This window comes from Aegilops tauschii, chromosome 4 (genome assembly GCF_002575655.3).
Source record: "Aegilops tauschii subsp. strangulata cultivar AL8/78 chromosome 4, Aet v6.0, whole genome shotgun sequence".
Classification (NCBI taxonomy): Eukaryota; Viridiplantae; Streptophyta; class Magnoliopsida; order Poales; family Poaceae; genus Aegilops; species Aegilops tauschii.
The window spans coordinates 90,189,806-90,204,123 of NC_053038.3; the positions used below are offsets into that span (position 1 = coordinate 90,189,806).

Here is a 14,318-nt window from a genome sequence, read left to right on the forward strand (position 1 = left end):
TTTGTGATGCTCATCTACTCTATCTCATCTATAACTATTCACAGGGTCAGCTGTCAGTTTGCAGTGTCAGACATGTCAGATCAGAGTGATAGCCAAAATAAGTCAGAAGAGCAGGTGAACCTGAGTGAGGGCACTAGTCCCTCTAGCAGCTATGATGAGGGTAGCAGGAGCACCCCAAGCAATTTGCCCAAAGCAGCTACAAGGACAAGGAGGAAGAAAAATTCTAACTCAGAAGAGATGAGGATTATGTTGTTGTTGAGGAAGAGGTCAGCTCCAAGAAGAAGGTGCTAAAAAAGGAATATGCTGCTGCAACTGCAACTAAGCCAGGACTGAACAAGAAGGCACCTGCCAAGAGAGTGCCTATGTCTAAGGCCAAAGCCTCAACTCAGGATACAATTGAGTTCACTCTTGAACCAAAAGAGGTTGGTGAAGGCAAGAAGAGAAAAGAAAGGGTCAAGAAGACCATAGACAGAGTCATTGGGAGATCCTCTATGATGAGAGATTCTGATGAGGATGAAGAAGAGGAAGAGGATGCTGCACCAGCATCCAAGTCTCAAAAGCTGATGGGGGATGCCATCAAGTCTGGGGCTGCACCTTCTAAGCCCAAGACAGCCCCAAAGCTTCTGCTCCAGGTCCCAAGACTGCACCAAAGAGGAGCACAAGAAATATACCAGCTGCTGAGAAGAACAAGGCCCCAGTGCCCGAGATTGAAGAAGAGATGCTGAAGCCCAAGTGCTTAGGAAACTCAAGCCGAAAATCCCAGACCATGATGACAATCATCCAGTGGCAGAAAACATGAAGATCGGAAAGGACGCAGGTCTCAGACTATGGAGACAATTTGATCCATATGCTGTGAGGAGAAGGACTGCTGTGGATTACAGGTTCCACACCAAGGAGCAGCAGGATTTCTATGAGACTATCTTGCTTGATAAGAAGCCCATTGTTTGTGATATGAAGTGGGCAGATTGGAAATATATTGATGACAATGAAGACCATTTTCCAGGAGTGCATGAGAGCTTCAGGCTATGTGGAGTGGACAAATTTGTGGGTCAGAAGTTGACCAAGTGGAATGATGAACTCATCATGCAATTCTACTCCACAACACATTTCTATCTTGATGGCAGAATTGTTTGGATGTCTGAAGGTACTAGGTACCAGTCTACAGTTGATGAATGGGAAAAATTGATCAATGCCCCTGAAGAGCAAGAGGATGACATAGATGTATATGCCAAGAAGAAGAAGGATCACAACTCCATGGCAAATATGTATAAGGAGATTCCTGACAAAGCCTTGGAAACTCACAAGATGGGCTCTGTCTACTATTTGTTGTCTGGATTGACCACAATCAACACTATATTGAGGCATACATTGTTGCCCAAGTCAGGAGATCATAGAATGATCAGAGGTCATTCCATTAACTTGCTGCAGTTGTTTGATGTGCCCCAAAAGTTCAAAGTCATGAGTCTGATTGTTGAGACAATCAAGAGGACAGCTGCAGATCAGAAGAGGTCATGTGGGTATGCTACATGATACGTCTCCAACGTATCTATAATTTATGAAGTATTCATGCTGTTATATTACCTATCTTGGATGTTTAATGGGCTTTATTATACACTTTTATATGATTTTTGGGACTAACCTATTAACCTAGAGCCCAGTGCCAGTTTCTGTTTTCTCCTTGTTTTAGAGTATCACATAAAAGGAAAACCAAACGGAGTCCAATTGACGTGCAACTTGACGGAGATCATTTTTGGACCAGAAGAAGCCCACGGAGTATCGGAAGTAGGCCAGAAGAGTCCCGGGCTGCACACGAGGGTGGGGGCGCGCCCACCCCCCTGGGGCGCGCCCCCTGCCTCGTGGACAGCCCGGAAACCCCCCTGACGTGAAATCAACGCCAACACCTCTCATATATACCCAAACTTCCAGAAAGAAACCTAGATCGGGAGTTCCGCCGCCGCAAGCCTCTGTAGCCACGAGAAATCAATCTAGGCCCTCTCCGGCACCCTGCCGGAGGAGGCCATCATCATTGGTGGCCATGGAGGAGTATCCCGGAGAGGCCATCATCGCCATGAAGGCCAAGGATCAGAGGGAGAACCTTTCCCCATCTAGGGGGGAGGCCATGGAGGAGGAAGCACAAGGGGGAGAACCTCTCCTTCTCTCTCTTGGTGGCACCGGAGTGCCATTGAGAGGGGAATCATCGCCGCGGTGATCGTCTTCATCAACATCACCACCATCATCACCATCCTCATCTCTTTTACGCGGTCCACTCTCCCGCACCCCGCTGTAATCCCTACTTGAACATGGTGCTTTATGCCACATATTATGATCTAATGATGTGTTGCCATCCTATGATGTTTTTGAGTAGATATCTTTTGTCCTTGGGTTGATTGATGATCTAGATTGGTACGAGTTGTATGTTTTACTTTGGTGCTGTCCTATGGTGCCCTTTGTGTCGCGTAAGCGTGAGGATTCCCGCTGTAGGGTGTTGCAATACGTTCATGATTCGCTTATAGTGGGTTGGTGAGTGACTGAAACACAAACCCGAGTAAGGGGGTTGTTGCGTATGGGAATAAAGAGGACTTGATGCTTTAATTCTATGGTTGGGTTTTACCTTAATGATCTTTAGTAGTTGCGGATGCTTGCTAGAGTTCCAATCATAAGTGCATATGATCCAAGTAGAGAAAGTATGTTAGCTTATGCCTCTCCCTCATATGAAATTGCAATGACGACTATCGGTCTTGTTAACAATTGCCTAGGACAATTCCGCACAACGATCCATCATTATTCCACAGTCGCTATTTATATTATTTAGTAATATATTCTAACTTTATGATAACAGCACCTACTTTTATATTTTAGCTCTCCGATATCATACAAAGTTATCCTCTTCATACCCACAACGTAGTTTTATTTCTCGTTTCTAGTTGGAAGCAAACGTTCGGTGTACGTAGAGTCATATCAGTGGCAGATAGGGCTTGAGAGAATATTGATCTTACCTTTAGCTCCTTGTGGGTTCGACACTCCATACTTATCACTTCCACCTTTGGAAATTGCTACGATGATTCCCTGCACTTGGGGATTATCAAGCACATACAAATGCTCATCAACTCCAAGATGGGCATAGGCACTTATCTGTTAGACAAGGAACATCTTCCCTTCAGGCCATATTTTGAGGACAACACAGTTGTCATGAATGAAGATGACCCCACACATCTGTAGAAGCTCAAGAGAAAAGAGAGAAAGCTAAAGCTGAGAAGGCAGCAAAGATGCCAAGTACTGAAGAGGCATCTCAAGTGTTTCTAAAGACAAAGCAAGATCAACTTGGATATCTGATTCAAGCCACCTTGAGGATTGAGAAAGGACAGGCCACCCTGACTCAGAACCAAGAAAGCCTGGAAAGGATAATTGAGACTAAATTATATGATCTTGATTTAAAGGTGACAGAGATGCAGACAGTAGTTGAGCAGCTCCAGGAAGAAGCTGAGAAGAGGAAAGGGCAGGCTACCACAGATGCCTTTCAAAGAGTGACAAGAGGTCAAAGATCTGCTACAGTGCCAGTGACTGACACAAGAGCAACTACATCAGCACATGCAGCCACAGCATCAGTATCACCTCCAGTTGCCACTCCACCAGCTCCAACAACTTCAACATATGCTTTCGTCCTTGGAGTCCTCTCAACGCCACCTCCCGAAGATCAAGCCTAGAGAGACGCATAACACTATGCATTTTCAAGCTTTTTGATAACTTGTTGCCAAAGGGGGAGAAAGTGTATAGATCATAGGCTTCGAGAGAGAGAGAGAGAGAGTGCTTTGCTTCTTTTTGTCTCCTTTGCTATTTGGTTGATACTTTTGTGTGCTTGCTAGATACTCTATGTCTATGTGTGTGAGATACTTGTATGATCATGTGTTTGATCATATCCTACATTAATGCTGGTGCTTGAATGATATTATCTTTTATCTCTCATATATGATCATTCACTTTGACTTGGTGATGAGTGCATTTTTTTTCTTTCTATCATTTTGAGCGCTCCACCAAGATGTATGTGACATGGAAGAGTAAGCCGTGATCCTAATCGATTGTGCATTTGCATTCAAAAGTAATTTTTAAATAATGCACAAATTTAGGGGGAGCTCTTGCTTATCACATACTTCTCAAAGCGACCATGTATTTCAATCTTATTATCATTTGTCGAAGCTTTGATCTATATGTTGTCATCAATTACCAAAAAAGGGGAGATTGAAAGTGCAACTATCCCTGGGCGGTTTTTGTAATTCCTAACAACATATAGCTCATTGAACTAATGCTTTTTCAAGATGATCATTTCAGAAAGTTCAATGATTGGCATGGCATGGACTAGGAATGTGGACCCCTCAAAATGCTAAGGACACATATTGGCTCAAGCTCAAGACTCTACATTTTCATTTTAGTGATCCAAGATCACATTGAGTCCATAGAAAAAAGCCAATACTATTAAAAGGGGATGAGGTGTTGCTTAATGGCTTGCTTGCTCAAAATGCTTAGTGATATGCTCCAAAAGCCCTCAACTACCTTCTCATTTCCACATATGTCCCAAACCAAAAGTCAAACTCGGCCCCACCGATTTGATCTATCCAGCGCCACCGAGTTCATTTGACATAGCCATAGCCAGAAACCCTAATCAATTCGGTCTCACCGAGATGGGATTGCAAACTCTCTGTTTCCCTTCGTAATGTTTCGGTCTAACCGAGATGAGCGATCGGTCCCACCGAGTTCGCAATGCAAACTCTTCCCTTTCGTAACGTTTTGGTCTCACCGAAATGAGCAATTCGGTCCCACCGAGTTTGCTTGACCAACTCTTTGTTTGCCTATTACAGAAATCGGTCTTACCGAGTATATGTGATCGGTCTCACCGAGATTACGTTATGCCCTAACCCTAATGAAATCGGTCCCACCGAGTTGACATGTCGGTCCCACCGAAAAGCCTAACGTTCACATTTTGAACTAAATCGGTCTGACCGAATTTCATGATTCGGTCTCACCGAGTTTGGTAAATTGTGTGTAACGGTTAGATTTTGTGTGGAGGCTATATATACCCCTCCACGCACTCTTCATTCGTGGAGAGAGCCATCAGAACGTGCCTACACTTCTACCATTCATTTTCTGAGAGAGAACCACCTACTCATGTGTTGAGACCAAGATATTCCAATCCAACCACAAGAATCTTGATCTCTAGCCTTCCCCAAGTTGCTTTCCACTCAAATCATCTTTCCACCAAATCCTAATCTGTGAGAGAGAGTTGAGTGTTGGGGAGACTATCATTTGAAGCACAAGAGCAAGGAGTTCATCATCAACACACCATCTATTACCTTTTGGAGAGTGGTGTCTCCTAGATTGCTTAGGTGTCACCTGGGAGCCTCCGTCAAGATTGTGGAGTTGAACCAAGGAGTTTGTACGGGCAAGGAGATCGCCTACTTCGTGAAGATCTACCTTAGTGAGGCAAGTCCTTCGTGGGCGATGGCCATGGTGGGATAGACAAGGTTGCTTCTTCGTGGGTGGAGCCCTCCGTGGACTCGCGCAGCCGTTACCCTTCGTGGGTTCAAGTCTCCATCAACGTGGATGTACGATAGCACCACCCATCGGAACCACGGGAAAAAAATCTTCGTGTCTACATTGCGTTTGCTCCCTCCAAACTCATCCCTTTACCTTCATATGCAATGATTTACATTCCGCTGCTATACTCTTAGGTTTGCATGTGTAGGCTGATTGCTTGACTTGTGCTAAGTTGCTAAAATCTGCCAAAACTTAAAATTGGGAAAAGGCTAGATTTTTATTTGGTCAAGTAGTCTAATCGCCCCCCTCTAGACATACTTTCAATCCTAAAGCCATGGGTTGGGTTGGTTGGCCCATGGCATAACCAACATGGGGGCACAAGAAATCATGGAGATAATTATATGTATCGCGGATGAGCAATTAAAGTGATACACATATAGATCCGCAATAGATTTGAGGATTACAACGAGATAGATGAGAGAGTCGATGAGGATGGCGTGGACAGCGATGAAAGTGATGCATCTTGATGTCGATGCCTCAGTGATCAAAGCAATTGCAAAGGTGGATGCCCTTTTGCTGATTCCCCCTACGGATGTATTTCTGAGGTGAGGTTTCTGGTATTATTTCATATGGTGGAGGTCTCTCTGTTCATCGTATCTGAGATATGATTACACGGGGTGGCAGTAGTCGACCATGACAAGGCGGTGGCACACGGTACAGCTTGCGGTACGAGCGGCGTGCACATATCGTGCATCTCTGCTCTTCTAAATCCTCCAAACAATGTGTGGTTTCTTCTCTGGTGCTCCTCTCCATGGAAGGTTCCTATGACATCAAATCAGCACGTTATCCAACAAAAGTAAGATTTTTCCAAAGAATGCCTCAAATCTCATAATTCTGGAGGTCTTGGTGAAATCAGACAAAAATGAACGAGTGGACATGGTTAAATGCAAAAATCCTAGGTCTACGGTGCAATGACACTAAGTAAAATATGATGCAAAATGTATCCATCATCCTTCACATCACCGCGGCGGCTCCCCTAAGGTGTTGGTGGTTCCCTTCCTTATCTCATGGCCCGCCCCTTGTAGCATAGAGCGCCACCCCCTTGCAACACTGTGATGAGCATGCCATCAGTCTTTCACAGCAACACAAATAACTCCCCTAAAACACTCATGGTTCCCTTTCTTGCATTAGGTAGGGAACGAGCCCTGCAACATCAAAGGCGAACCCTTGCAATCCAGACAATAAGCGATGGTTAGTCCTAAAGTAGCGACCCTGCCCCCTCCCGACGCCTACGATAGAGAGCAGGAGGCAATTGTTACAACAATAGGTTGTTGTCCCGCGCCGGGAGGGGGGGAGGGGGGTGTGCAAATGGAAGTAGTAGCTTGCAACAATGTCATTGTTGACTTGCAAACGAAGAGTGCAAAGAAAACGAAAAGGGTGGGGAGATGAGAAGGGACAAACGAAGACGCTTCACCAGGCCAATGGGGACACGTGGCAGCCGATCAAGGTGACAGACACGGTACATGGGGCAGTCGGTCCATTTTGATCATTTTCCTTTACCTATTGACGCCTTTATGTTTCGGCGCAGAATTTGACATTTTTGTGAACAAAAAATTAGAAAATGGTGTTGTAGAAAAAGGAAAATAGAAAATGGGCCCGCACAGGCGTCATTAGCCAGGGCGAGCGCGTGACTCACGCGGTGACGCGTCGGCCCCTTCCAATTATATCCCAACAATAAAATTCTAGCCGTTGCAATTGGCAAAGCTCTCAAATCCGCCCCGGCTCCAACGTCTCCTCCCCATTTCGAATCCCCTCCGCCTCCCTCTTGGGCTGCGTTTTACACACAGAGAGGCGTAGCGTCATCATCTCGACTCCTCCTCGCCCCGCCCACCCAACCAGCCCACACGCGCAGGCATGGCGACGTCGGCGGCGGAGGACCTGGAGGCGGGGGCGGGGTCTCCGATCGCGGCGTTCGCGGTGGCCAAGGGCGGCGTCGTGCTGAAGCACATCTTCCTCAACGGGCCGCCGACGGAGGCGGCGCGGCGCGGCGCGGATGCGGATCGGGCGGAGGAGGAGGCGGAGGATCCGCCGGTGCTGTTTGGGCGGCACCCCGACTGCCACGTCCTCATCGACCACCCCAGCGTCAGCCGCCGCCACCTCGAGGTCCGCTGCAAGCGGCGCCAGCGCCGGATCACCGTCACCGACCTCTCCTCTGGTACCGAGACCACGCTTTCCCCCGCGCAGCCCTCTCCGTCTCCCCACTCTCCGCGTGCGCGCGTGCCGTTCGCGATCTCCGCGCGTGCTCGGGTTTACGCGAATTCTAGGGTTTTGTTAGGGTGAATCGATTCGTGTAGACCGATCTATTTGGGGACTTTTCTGGGGTATTTATGTCATCGGTTCACTTGGATTTGCTCCCGATAGGCTCGATTTTGTCAGGATTAGCCCCGCCTTATCATATTCATAAGGGCCTGCGATGATAGCGAATATGCTTGCAACTTCGATCAAAATAATGCAAAAATTACATACAATTGATCCATGGTTGTGCTTTGATTGACCCAGTGCATGGGACCTGGATCTCGGGCCAAAGGATCCCACCAAACACGCTGGTGGAGCTGGTGGCTGGTGATACACTGCAGCTCGGGGCCTCGAAGAGGGAGTACCGACTTCACTGGCTTTCCCTGCGCGAGGCATTTGAGATGGATGATCTGCTTCCACCACTTGTTGAGGAGGACAAGGAGGAGATCCATACTCATCAGGTCAATAATTCTCTTTTATACCGGTACAAAATCTGTATGTATTTTGGCTGTGTTGCTTGCAGTCTAAGCGTTTGATGAAATTAACAGGAAGCACAGGATCAGTTGGTGCCTGGGCAGAGGGAACCAATGGAGACAAGAACTCATCAGGTTTGACCCCAACAAGCTAATACTGAAAACCTTTGATGAAACTTGAGATGCATTTCATGCCCTTGGTTTTGGTATGGGTACCAATGGATGGTGTCCCTTTAGCTCAGCTTATTTGCATATCAAACAATGAGATTGCATCCCAACAAGCTAATACTGAAATTGCCGCTGTTGTGCCAAATCTTATAATGCATTATTTAAGATGTTTAGTAGATTGGTTAATTTAGGCAACATCTACAATGATCGATATTCCGTTATTTTCTAGTTCACCCGTTTTAGTGTATGTTTTTAGAGTTTATTTATTTATTTTATAATCCATTTATGTGTAATCACTTTCAGAAATGAATTACATTTGAAATCAGGATCCAGCTTTGTAACTGAATACTTCAGCAATTGAATAATGTTATGTTCCTTGTTACTTGAAGCATGAAGTTGCTTACAGTTATCAAGTTTTGATATGCCCTGTCTTTCTGTAATTCTGCCTAGTGCCTAGGTTTATTATAAGCTTCCAATGCTTCCAGTGGTAATGTAAAGATGCTTTAAAAATTATGACTATTAAGGAATTTTTTATCTTTCATTAATCATTGTGTAGTAAGTTCTAATAAAAGCTGACACTGAACCATCCTGAATGCTTTGGACACCTGCGCAGATTAGTTAATCCCATGTACATAGTTGAATATCTTCACCGGTGACTCCTGATTATCATGTTTTGATGTGCCTCGTCTTTCTGGAATTCTGCCTAGTGCGTAGGTTTATTAAGGTTCCACTTCTTCCAGTGGTAATGTAAAGATGCTTAAAAATTATGACTGCTAAGGAACTTTTTGTGTGTCGTCTTCCTGGAGTTCTACCTAGTACGAAGTTTTAGTATCGTCAAGTCCTAACGAAAGTTGATACTGAACCAACCTGAATGCATTGAACACCTGCGCAAATTAGTTAATCCTAGTTGGATTTCCCCGCCGATTTCATTCTTTTTATTGCTTAGTATGCTAAATGATTTTCTTGTGGCTAATGTACTCATGGGATATATGGTACTCAGCTTACACTAGAAATTTTGTGCAAGATTGAACTTGTTTGTCTGCCGATTTCATTCTTTTTGATTGCTTAGTTTGCTAAATGATTTTCTTGTGGCTGGTGTACTCATGGGATATATGGTACTCAGCTAACACTAAGAAATTTTGTGCAAGATTGAACTGCTTTGTCTGCCAGTCTGGATTTATATGCCACGCGTTTGATAGAACTGAACACAACTAATAATTTATCAACTATGTACATCAAACTAATATTCATCTAGAATAACACGAATACATGCTTTAATTTTCTTGGTCAGCAATACTTGTTGTTTCCCTGATATTTATCATAAATTTGTTTTGATATGAACTGCATGATGATAATATCTACCCACTTCAGATTTTGCAACCACTTTCGATATACCGATTTGCTTACAGCATTGTTTAGACTTATATCTAGATTATATATTCTCCAATATTTCTGTGTGTGTTTTTCTTTGAGGATGCTACATGTTTGCATGAGTGCTACTGCTTGATTTTTTCCCCCTTAACTTTTACTGATCTTCACATCTTTTAACTTTTGGTACTTATCTGCAATGCTAACTGTCTAATATAATGCACAGGAGACAAAACATCAAGTGGTATCAGAACAAACTGAATGCTGGGCTAAAGTGATCCCCTCGGCACCACCATTGCCTGAGTCTTCACTCTCACATTTTCATGACAACAGAGTGGGAGTGATAGGGGGGACGATTGTTAGTGAGAATTCAATTACAGAATCTGTTGGCTCTTCAATAATACAGGCAGCTGGAAAACCAGTCCAATCAGACAAACAGAAAGCATCAGGCACCATGTCCCGAAGGGCCAAGTTGAAGTCAGTGAAGTCTCTTCACATTGACACAGGAAGGAGAAGCAGGACTTTGAGCTACAGCTACAAGAACGAAGAAGCCCAAAATGAGAATCGTGTATGTTCTCAAAACTGCAAGGGAGAATGTGCAGCCTGCATGGTTTTGTTTGATAATTTTGATGTCAAAGCTGGAGAGAAGGAAAGGATGATTGCACCAGAAAAGGTCCACATCAACCCCCATGTCATGGACAGCAGTACCATGGAGAGGAATCAAGAAGTGCCAAACCCTCTGAATTTGGAGCGTTCGGATGAAGAGAAGTCCATACTGAATTTTGCTAAGGAGACAGAGCAGCATGACATTTTCTCTGAAAATTCTATCCCACAAGATTCATTTGATGCAAAACCACAGATGGGACCAGAGTCGCCATGTGCTGTTTCCCCTTCGGTTTCCAAATACGGAACCTTTGCAAATCAAATCTCACAGCTGGATTCTACTATACATATGGAATCCTATGAGGCCATGCCAGAAAATCCTTTCACGCATGACATGATTGATGGAAATACGAATAGCCACCAAGAGATGAAGCATGATGGTTTGTCCCATCATAAATTGGATGGAGTTCTGTCAAACAAGGAGAAAATGGCCCAAAATAAGATTGTTGTGGAGGACTGTCAGCTTGAAGGCATAAATTTTGGGAGTATATTTGACAACTTGGATATAGAAGCAACTGAAGAAAAAGAAGAGATCAGTCTACTGGACAAGGAGAATACCACCCCTTATGCCTCGAGCAACATAACATTTGAGAGGAGTCAGATAATGTTGAAGCCTACCAGTTCCCAAGAGTTGATGGATTCCATTTCCCCTCTGAATTTGGAACATGATGACTTTTCAGAGGGTGAAAACTCCGTGTTGAACATTGTAAAGAAGATGAAGTCAAATGAACTTACATCTGAAAATCTTATTCCGTTAATGTCAGTTAAAAGAGAATTTATGCTCATGCCGGATGAAGATTTCAAAAATGACATCATTCTAGACAAGGAAAACTCAGTACCACCTGGAAAGTACAATGCTGCTATCTCCCCTGCGGAACAAGGAAACCTTTTTCTTGATGAGAATGTGGCACCTGCCTCCATGGATCTCAAGCCCATTGCTGGGAAGGTTCTGGTGTCAGCAGAGTTCACTTCAAACAGGAGCATCCATCAAAGGGAATGCAGTGAACTTTCATCAGAATATGATGCTACCTCCCCTGTGAGGCAACAAAACATCTTTCCAGACAAGGAAAATGTGACACCTCCCTCCAGAGTTCTCAAGTCCATTGGTAGGAAGGTTCTTGGCTCAAGGATGGATAATTCAGTGTCGGCCGAATACACGCCAAACAGGAGCATCAGTAAACGGGAATGCAATGATCTATCATCAAAGTCCAAACGTTTCCACACAGTAGATGCTGAAGCTTTCTATTCAGATAAGGAGAATTTGACACCTATATCTACAGGAGGTATGAAAGCGAGAAGTTGTCTTCCAAAGAACCTGTTCCCAGTGGATGCAGACCAAGATCAGAAGGCATTCTGCTCCGACAAGGAGAACTCTACACCTATATCTACAGGAGGTATGAAAGCGAGAAGTTGTCTTCCGAAGAACCTGTTCCCAGTGGATGCAGACCAAGATCAGGAGGCATTCTGCTCCGACAAGGAGAATTCTACACCTATATCTACAGGAGGTATGAAAGCGAGAAGTTGTCTTCCGAAGAACCTGTTCCCAGTGGATGCAGACCAAGATCAGGAGGCATTCTGCTCCGACAAGGAGAATTCTACACCAGTATCTTGTGTAGCTCAGAAAACAAGGGATGTGTCTGAAAACCGTGCACGAATTGAAAGTGCAATCACAAAGAAAAGGGTGGTAGATAGGCTCCCTTTCCAGACTCTTCTGTCAAATTCTCCCTTGAGACCAACTAGCTCATTTGATTGTACCCAGGCTGATGCTAGTGAAGCTAATCTCTCAATCAGGTTGGAAGATGAACTGAACAGCCTTCCAGTAAGTAACCGTAAAGCTTTGATTTTGAATTTCCATTTTGTATATCTTTGCCTTTTTTTTCGAGAAAACGCAAAGAGATTTTTGCGTTTCTTTGTATTGAAAAGATAGGGTTTATGTTACAATCCTCCTAGGAGGTACAGAACTGATGATGAAAAGATATCTTTGATGTTAAAATTGAGACCATTTTTTATTGTGAACAGCACAAAAACCACGAATCAAATAGGGTTGGAGAAGGGATGAAAGTCTGGACCATGTTGGCTGATACCGATTGTCTTCTTGATGACGAATCAAGGAAGTCTATAATGCTACTAAAAGGCATAAAAGGAACTCATCTGATCATACCAAGGATTGGTAAGTTAAGAACAGTATAGTAATTGTTTCATCTGTCATAGCATTTTGAACAAAAGGGAAATGTACATACTTTGTATACAGTTCCATGTTTCTATTGTTGCATATACCTATTTCCTTATTGTGACCTTGACTTGTTATTAAATGATCATGTCTCATTCGGTTGAGCTGCTACTCACTACCACTTTTGACTTTGTAACTCATTTGCAACAATCATCTCATGCTATGATGGTATATTAACTAAAGAATTGAGCTTCTGTAACTTTCAGGTTTTGACATCTTATTGTGTCTTGTATTCAATATGCTTTCCCAGCTTGTTGTTATTATTAACTGAACTGACTTGACTGCGAGTGCTTGATGTGCTATTCTCATCCCCTGAAACCCTGTGTTTATCGTCTTGCCAGTGATGAGGGAGCTCGAAGGCATGAAACAGCGGGAGGGCATGTTCAAGAGGTCATCAAAGGCCACCTCCATAATGCAATGGATCGAGGATTGCATGGAGAACGAGAGCTGGTGGATCCACGTGCAGAGTTCTTCCGAGATGTTGCCAGTAGCACCAACCCCACCTGCAACTCCTACAGAAACGCAACGCAACAGTGAAAAGAGTGAAGCCACCGCTGCCGGCGCCTTCAACTCAATGCTGGCCCTCTTATCACCAAGGAGCTTCACTGGCATCTTCTCCCCAAGAAGCCTCACTGACATCGATTCCCCGAAGACCGAAGACCGTATCCTCGACTGCGCCCTCCTCTTCAACAAGCTGAGAGGCAGTGGCCAGAACATGGTCATCCTGTCCAACAGCGTCAACCTCAAGATCAAAGCCATGTCCGAGGTACCGTACCATGGCATTTGCTTTCTTCTCTGAATCTCTGCAGCCCTCCTGCTAAAGACATTTATTATTCGTGTGTAAAACTGTAACTGGACTGATTTGCTGTTTCTGTACGATATTTCAGGGCTTGCTGTGCGAGGGAGCCAAGGAGTTCCGGGAGACGCTGATGAACCCTTGCTCTGAGAGGTTCATGTGGGCGGCGAGCGTGCCGAGGGGGGCGGCGTGGTCACGCCTGGACGAGGCCGCACTGGCGGAGAACTACTACAACAGCCACCGTGAATCCAGGAGGAATGTCCCGAGGCCCGTTGAGGCTGCCAGGGGGCTCAAGCTGATCCTGCTGCACAACAGCTCCTCCCTCTGCGCGCGTTCCGGCGACCATCTCCGTCGCTGAGAAGACGCCACTGCGTTGCCCTCCTGGTGAGCAGTTGGCACGGTTCTTTCAAGTAGCATGTGAAAGAAAATGGCAGACATAGTAACTGGTAAATGAGTTGTTTGATCCTTTCTGATATGCCTGGTGACTGATGAGAAATGTGAACTGTGATGGAAGTTGGAAGACGAGAATGTGAACATGACAAGTCTTGGTACGTTTCTTCCTTGGTTTGGCACAATCATATGATCTGGTCCAAGTTAGGCATTTGCATGTTCATCAATCATCATCATCTGTCCCATCAGCTGATACGGTAACTTGTACCGGCGCAACAGCGTCACGTGGGCACACGAGTACTTGTTGGTTCCCTCGTTGGTGAGGCTGGGGCTCACCTCATCACGAACCTTGGATTTTAATGTTAGCGGTACCCCGTAGATTCCTAACAGATGGCATTGCTGTGCG

At 44.9% G+C, this 14,318-nt stretch overlaps 1 protein-coding gene across 1 annotated transcript; it reads left to right on the plus strand.

Moving 5' to 3' along the window:
• Positions 1-7,315: 7,315 nt before the first annotated feature.
• On the plus strand, positions 7,316-14,078 carry LOC109744040 (uncharacterized). Its single transcript, XM_073496333.1, has 7 exons — positions 7,316-7,744; positions 8,089-8,285; positions 8,373-8,432; positions 10,060-12,315; positions 12,516-12,666; positions 13,068-13,492; positions 13,614-14,078. The coding sequence occupies exons 1-7, from the start codon at positions 7,444-7,446 to the stop codon at positions 13,878-13,880; spliced, it is 3,657 nt and encodes a 1,218-aa protein (XP_073352434.1). The 5' UTR covers positions 7,316-7,443; the 3' UTR covers positions 13,881-14,078.
• The last annotated feature ends 240 nt before the right edge of the window (positions 14,079-14,318 follow it).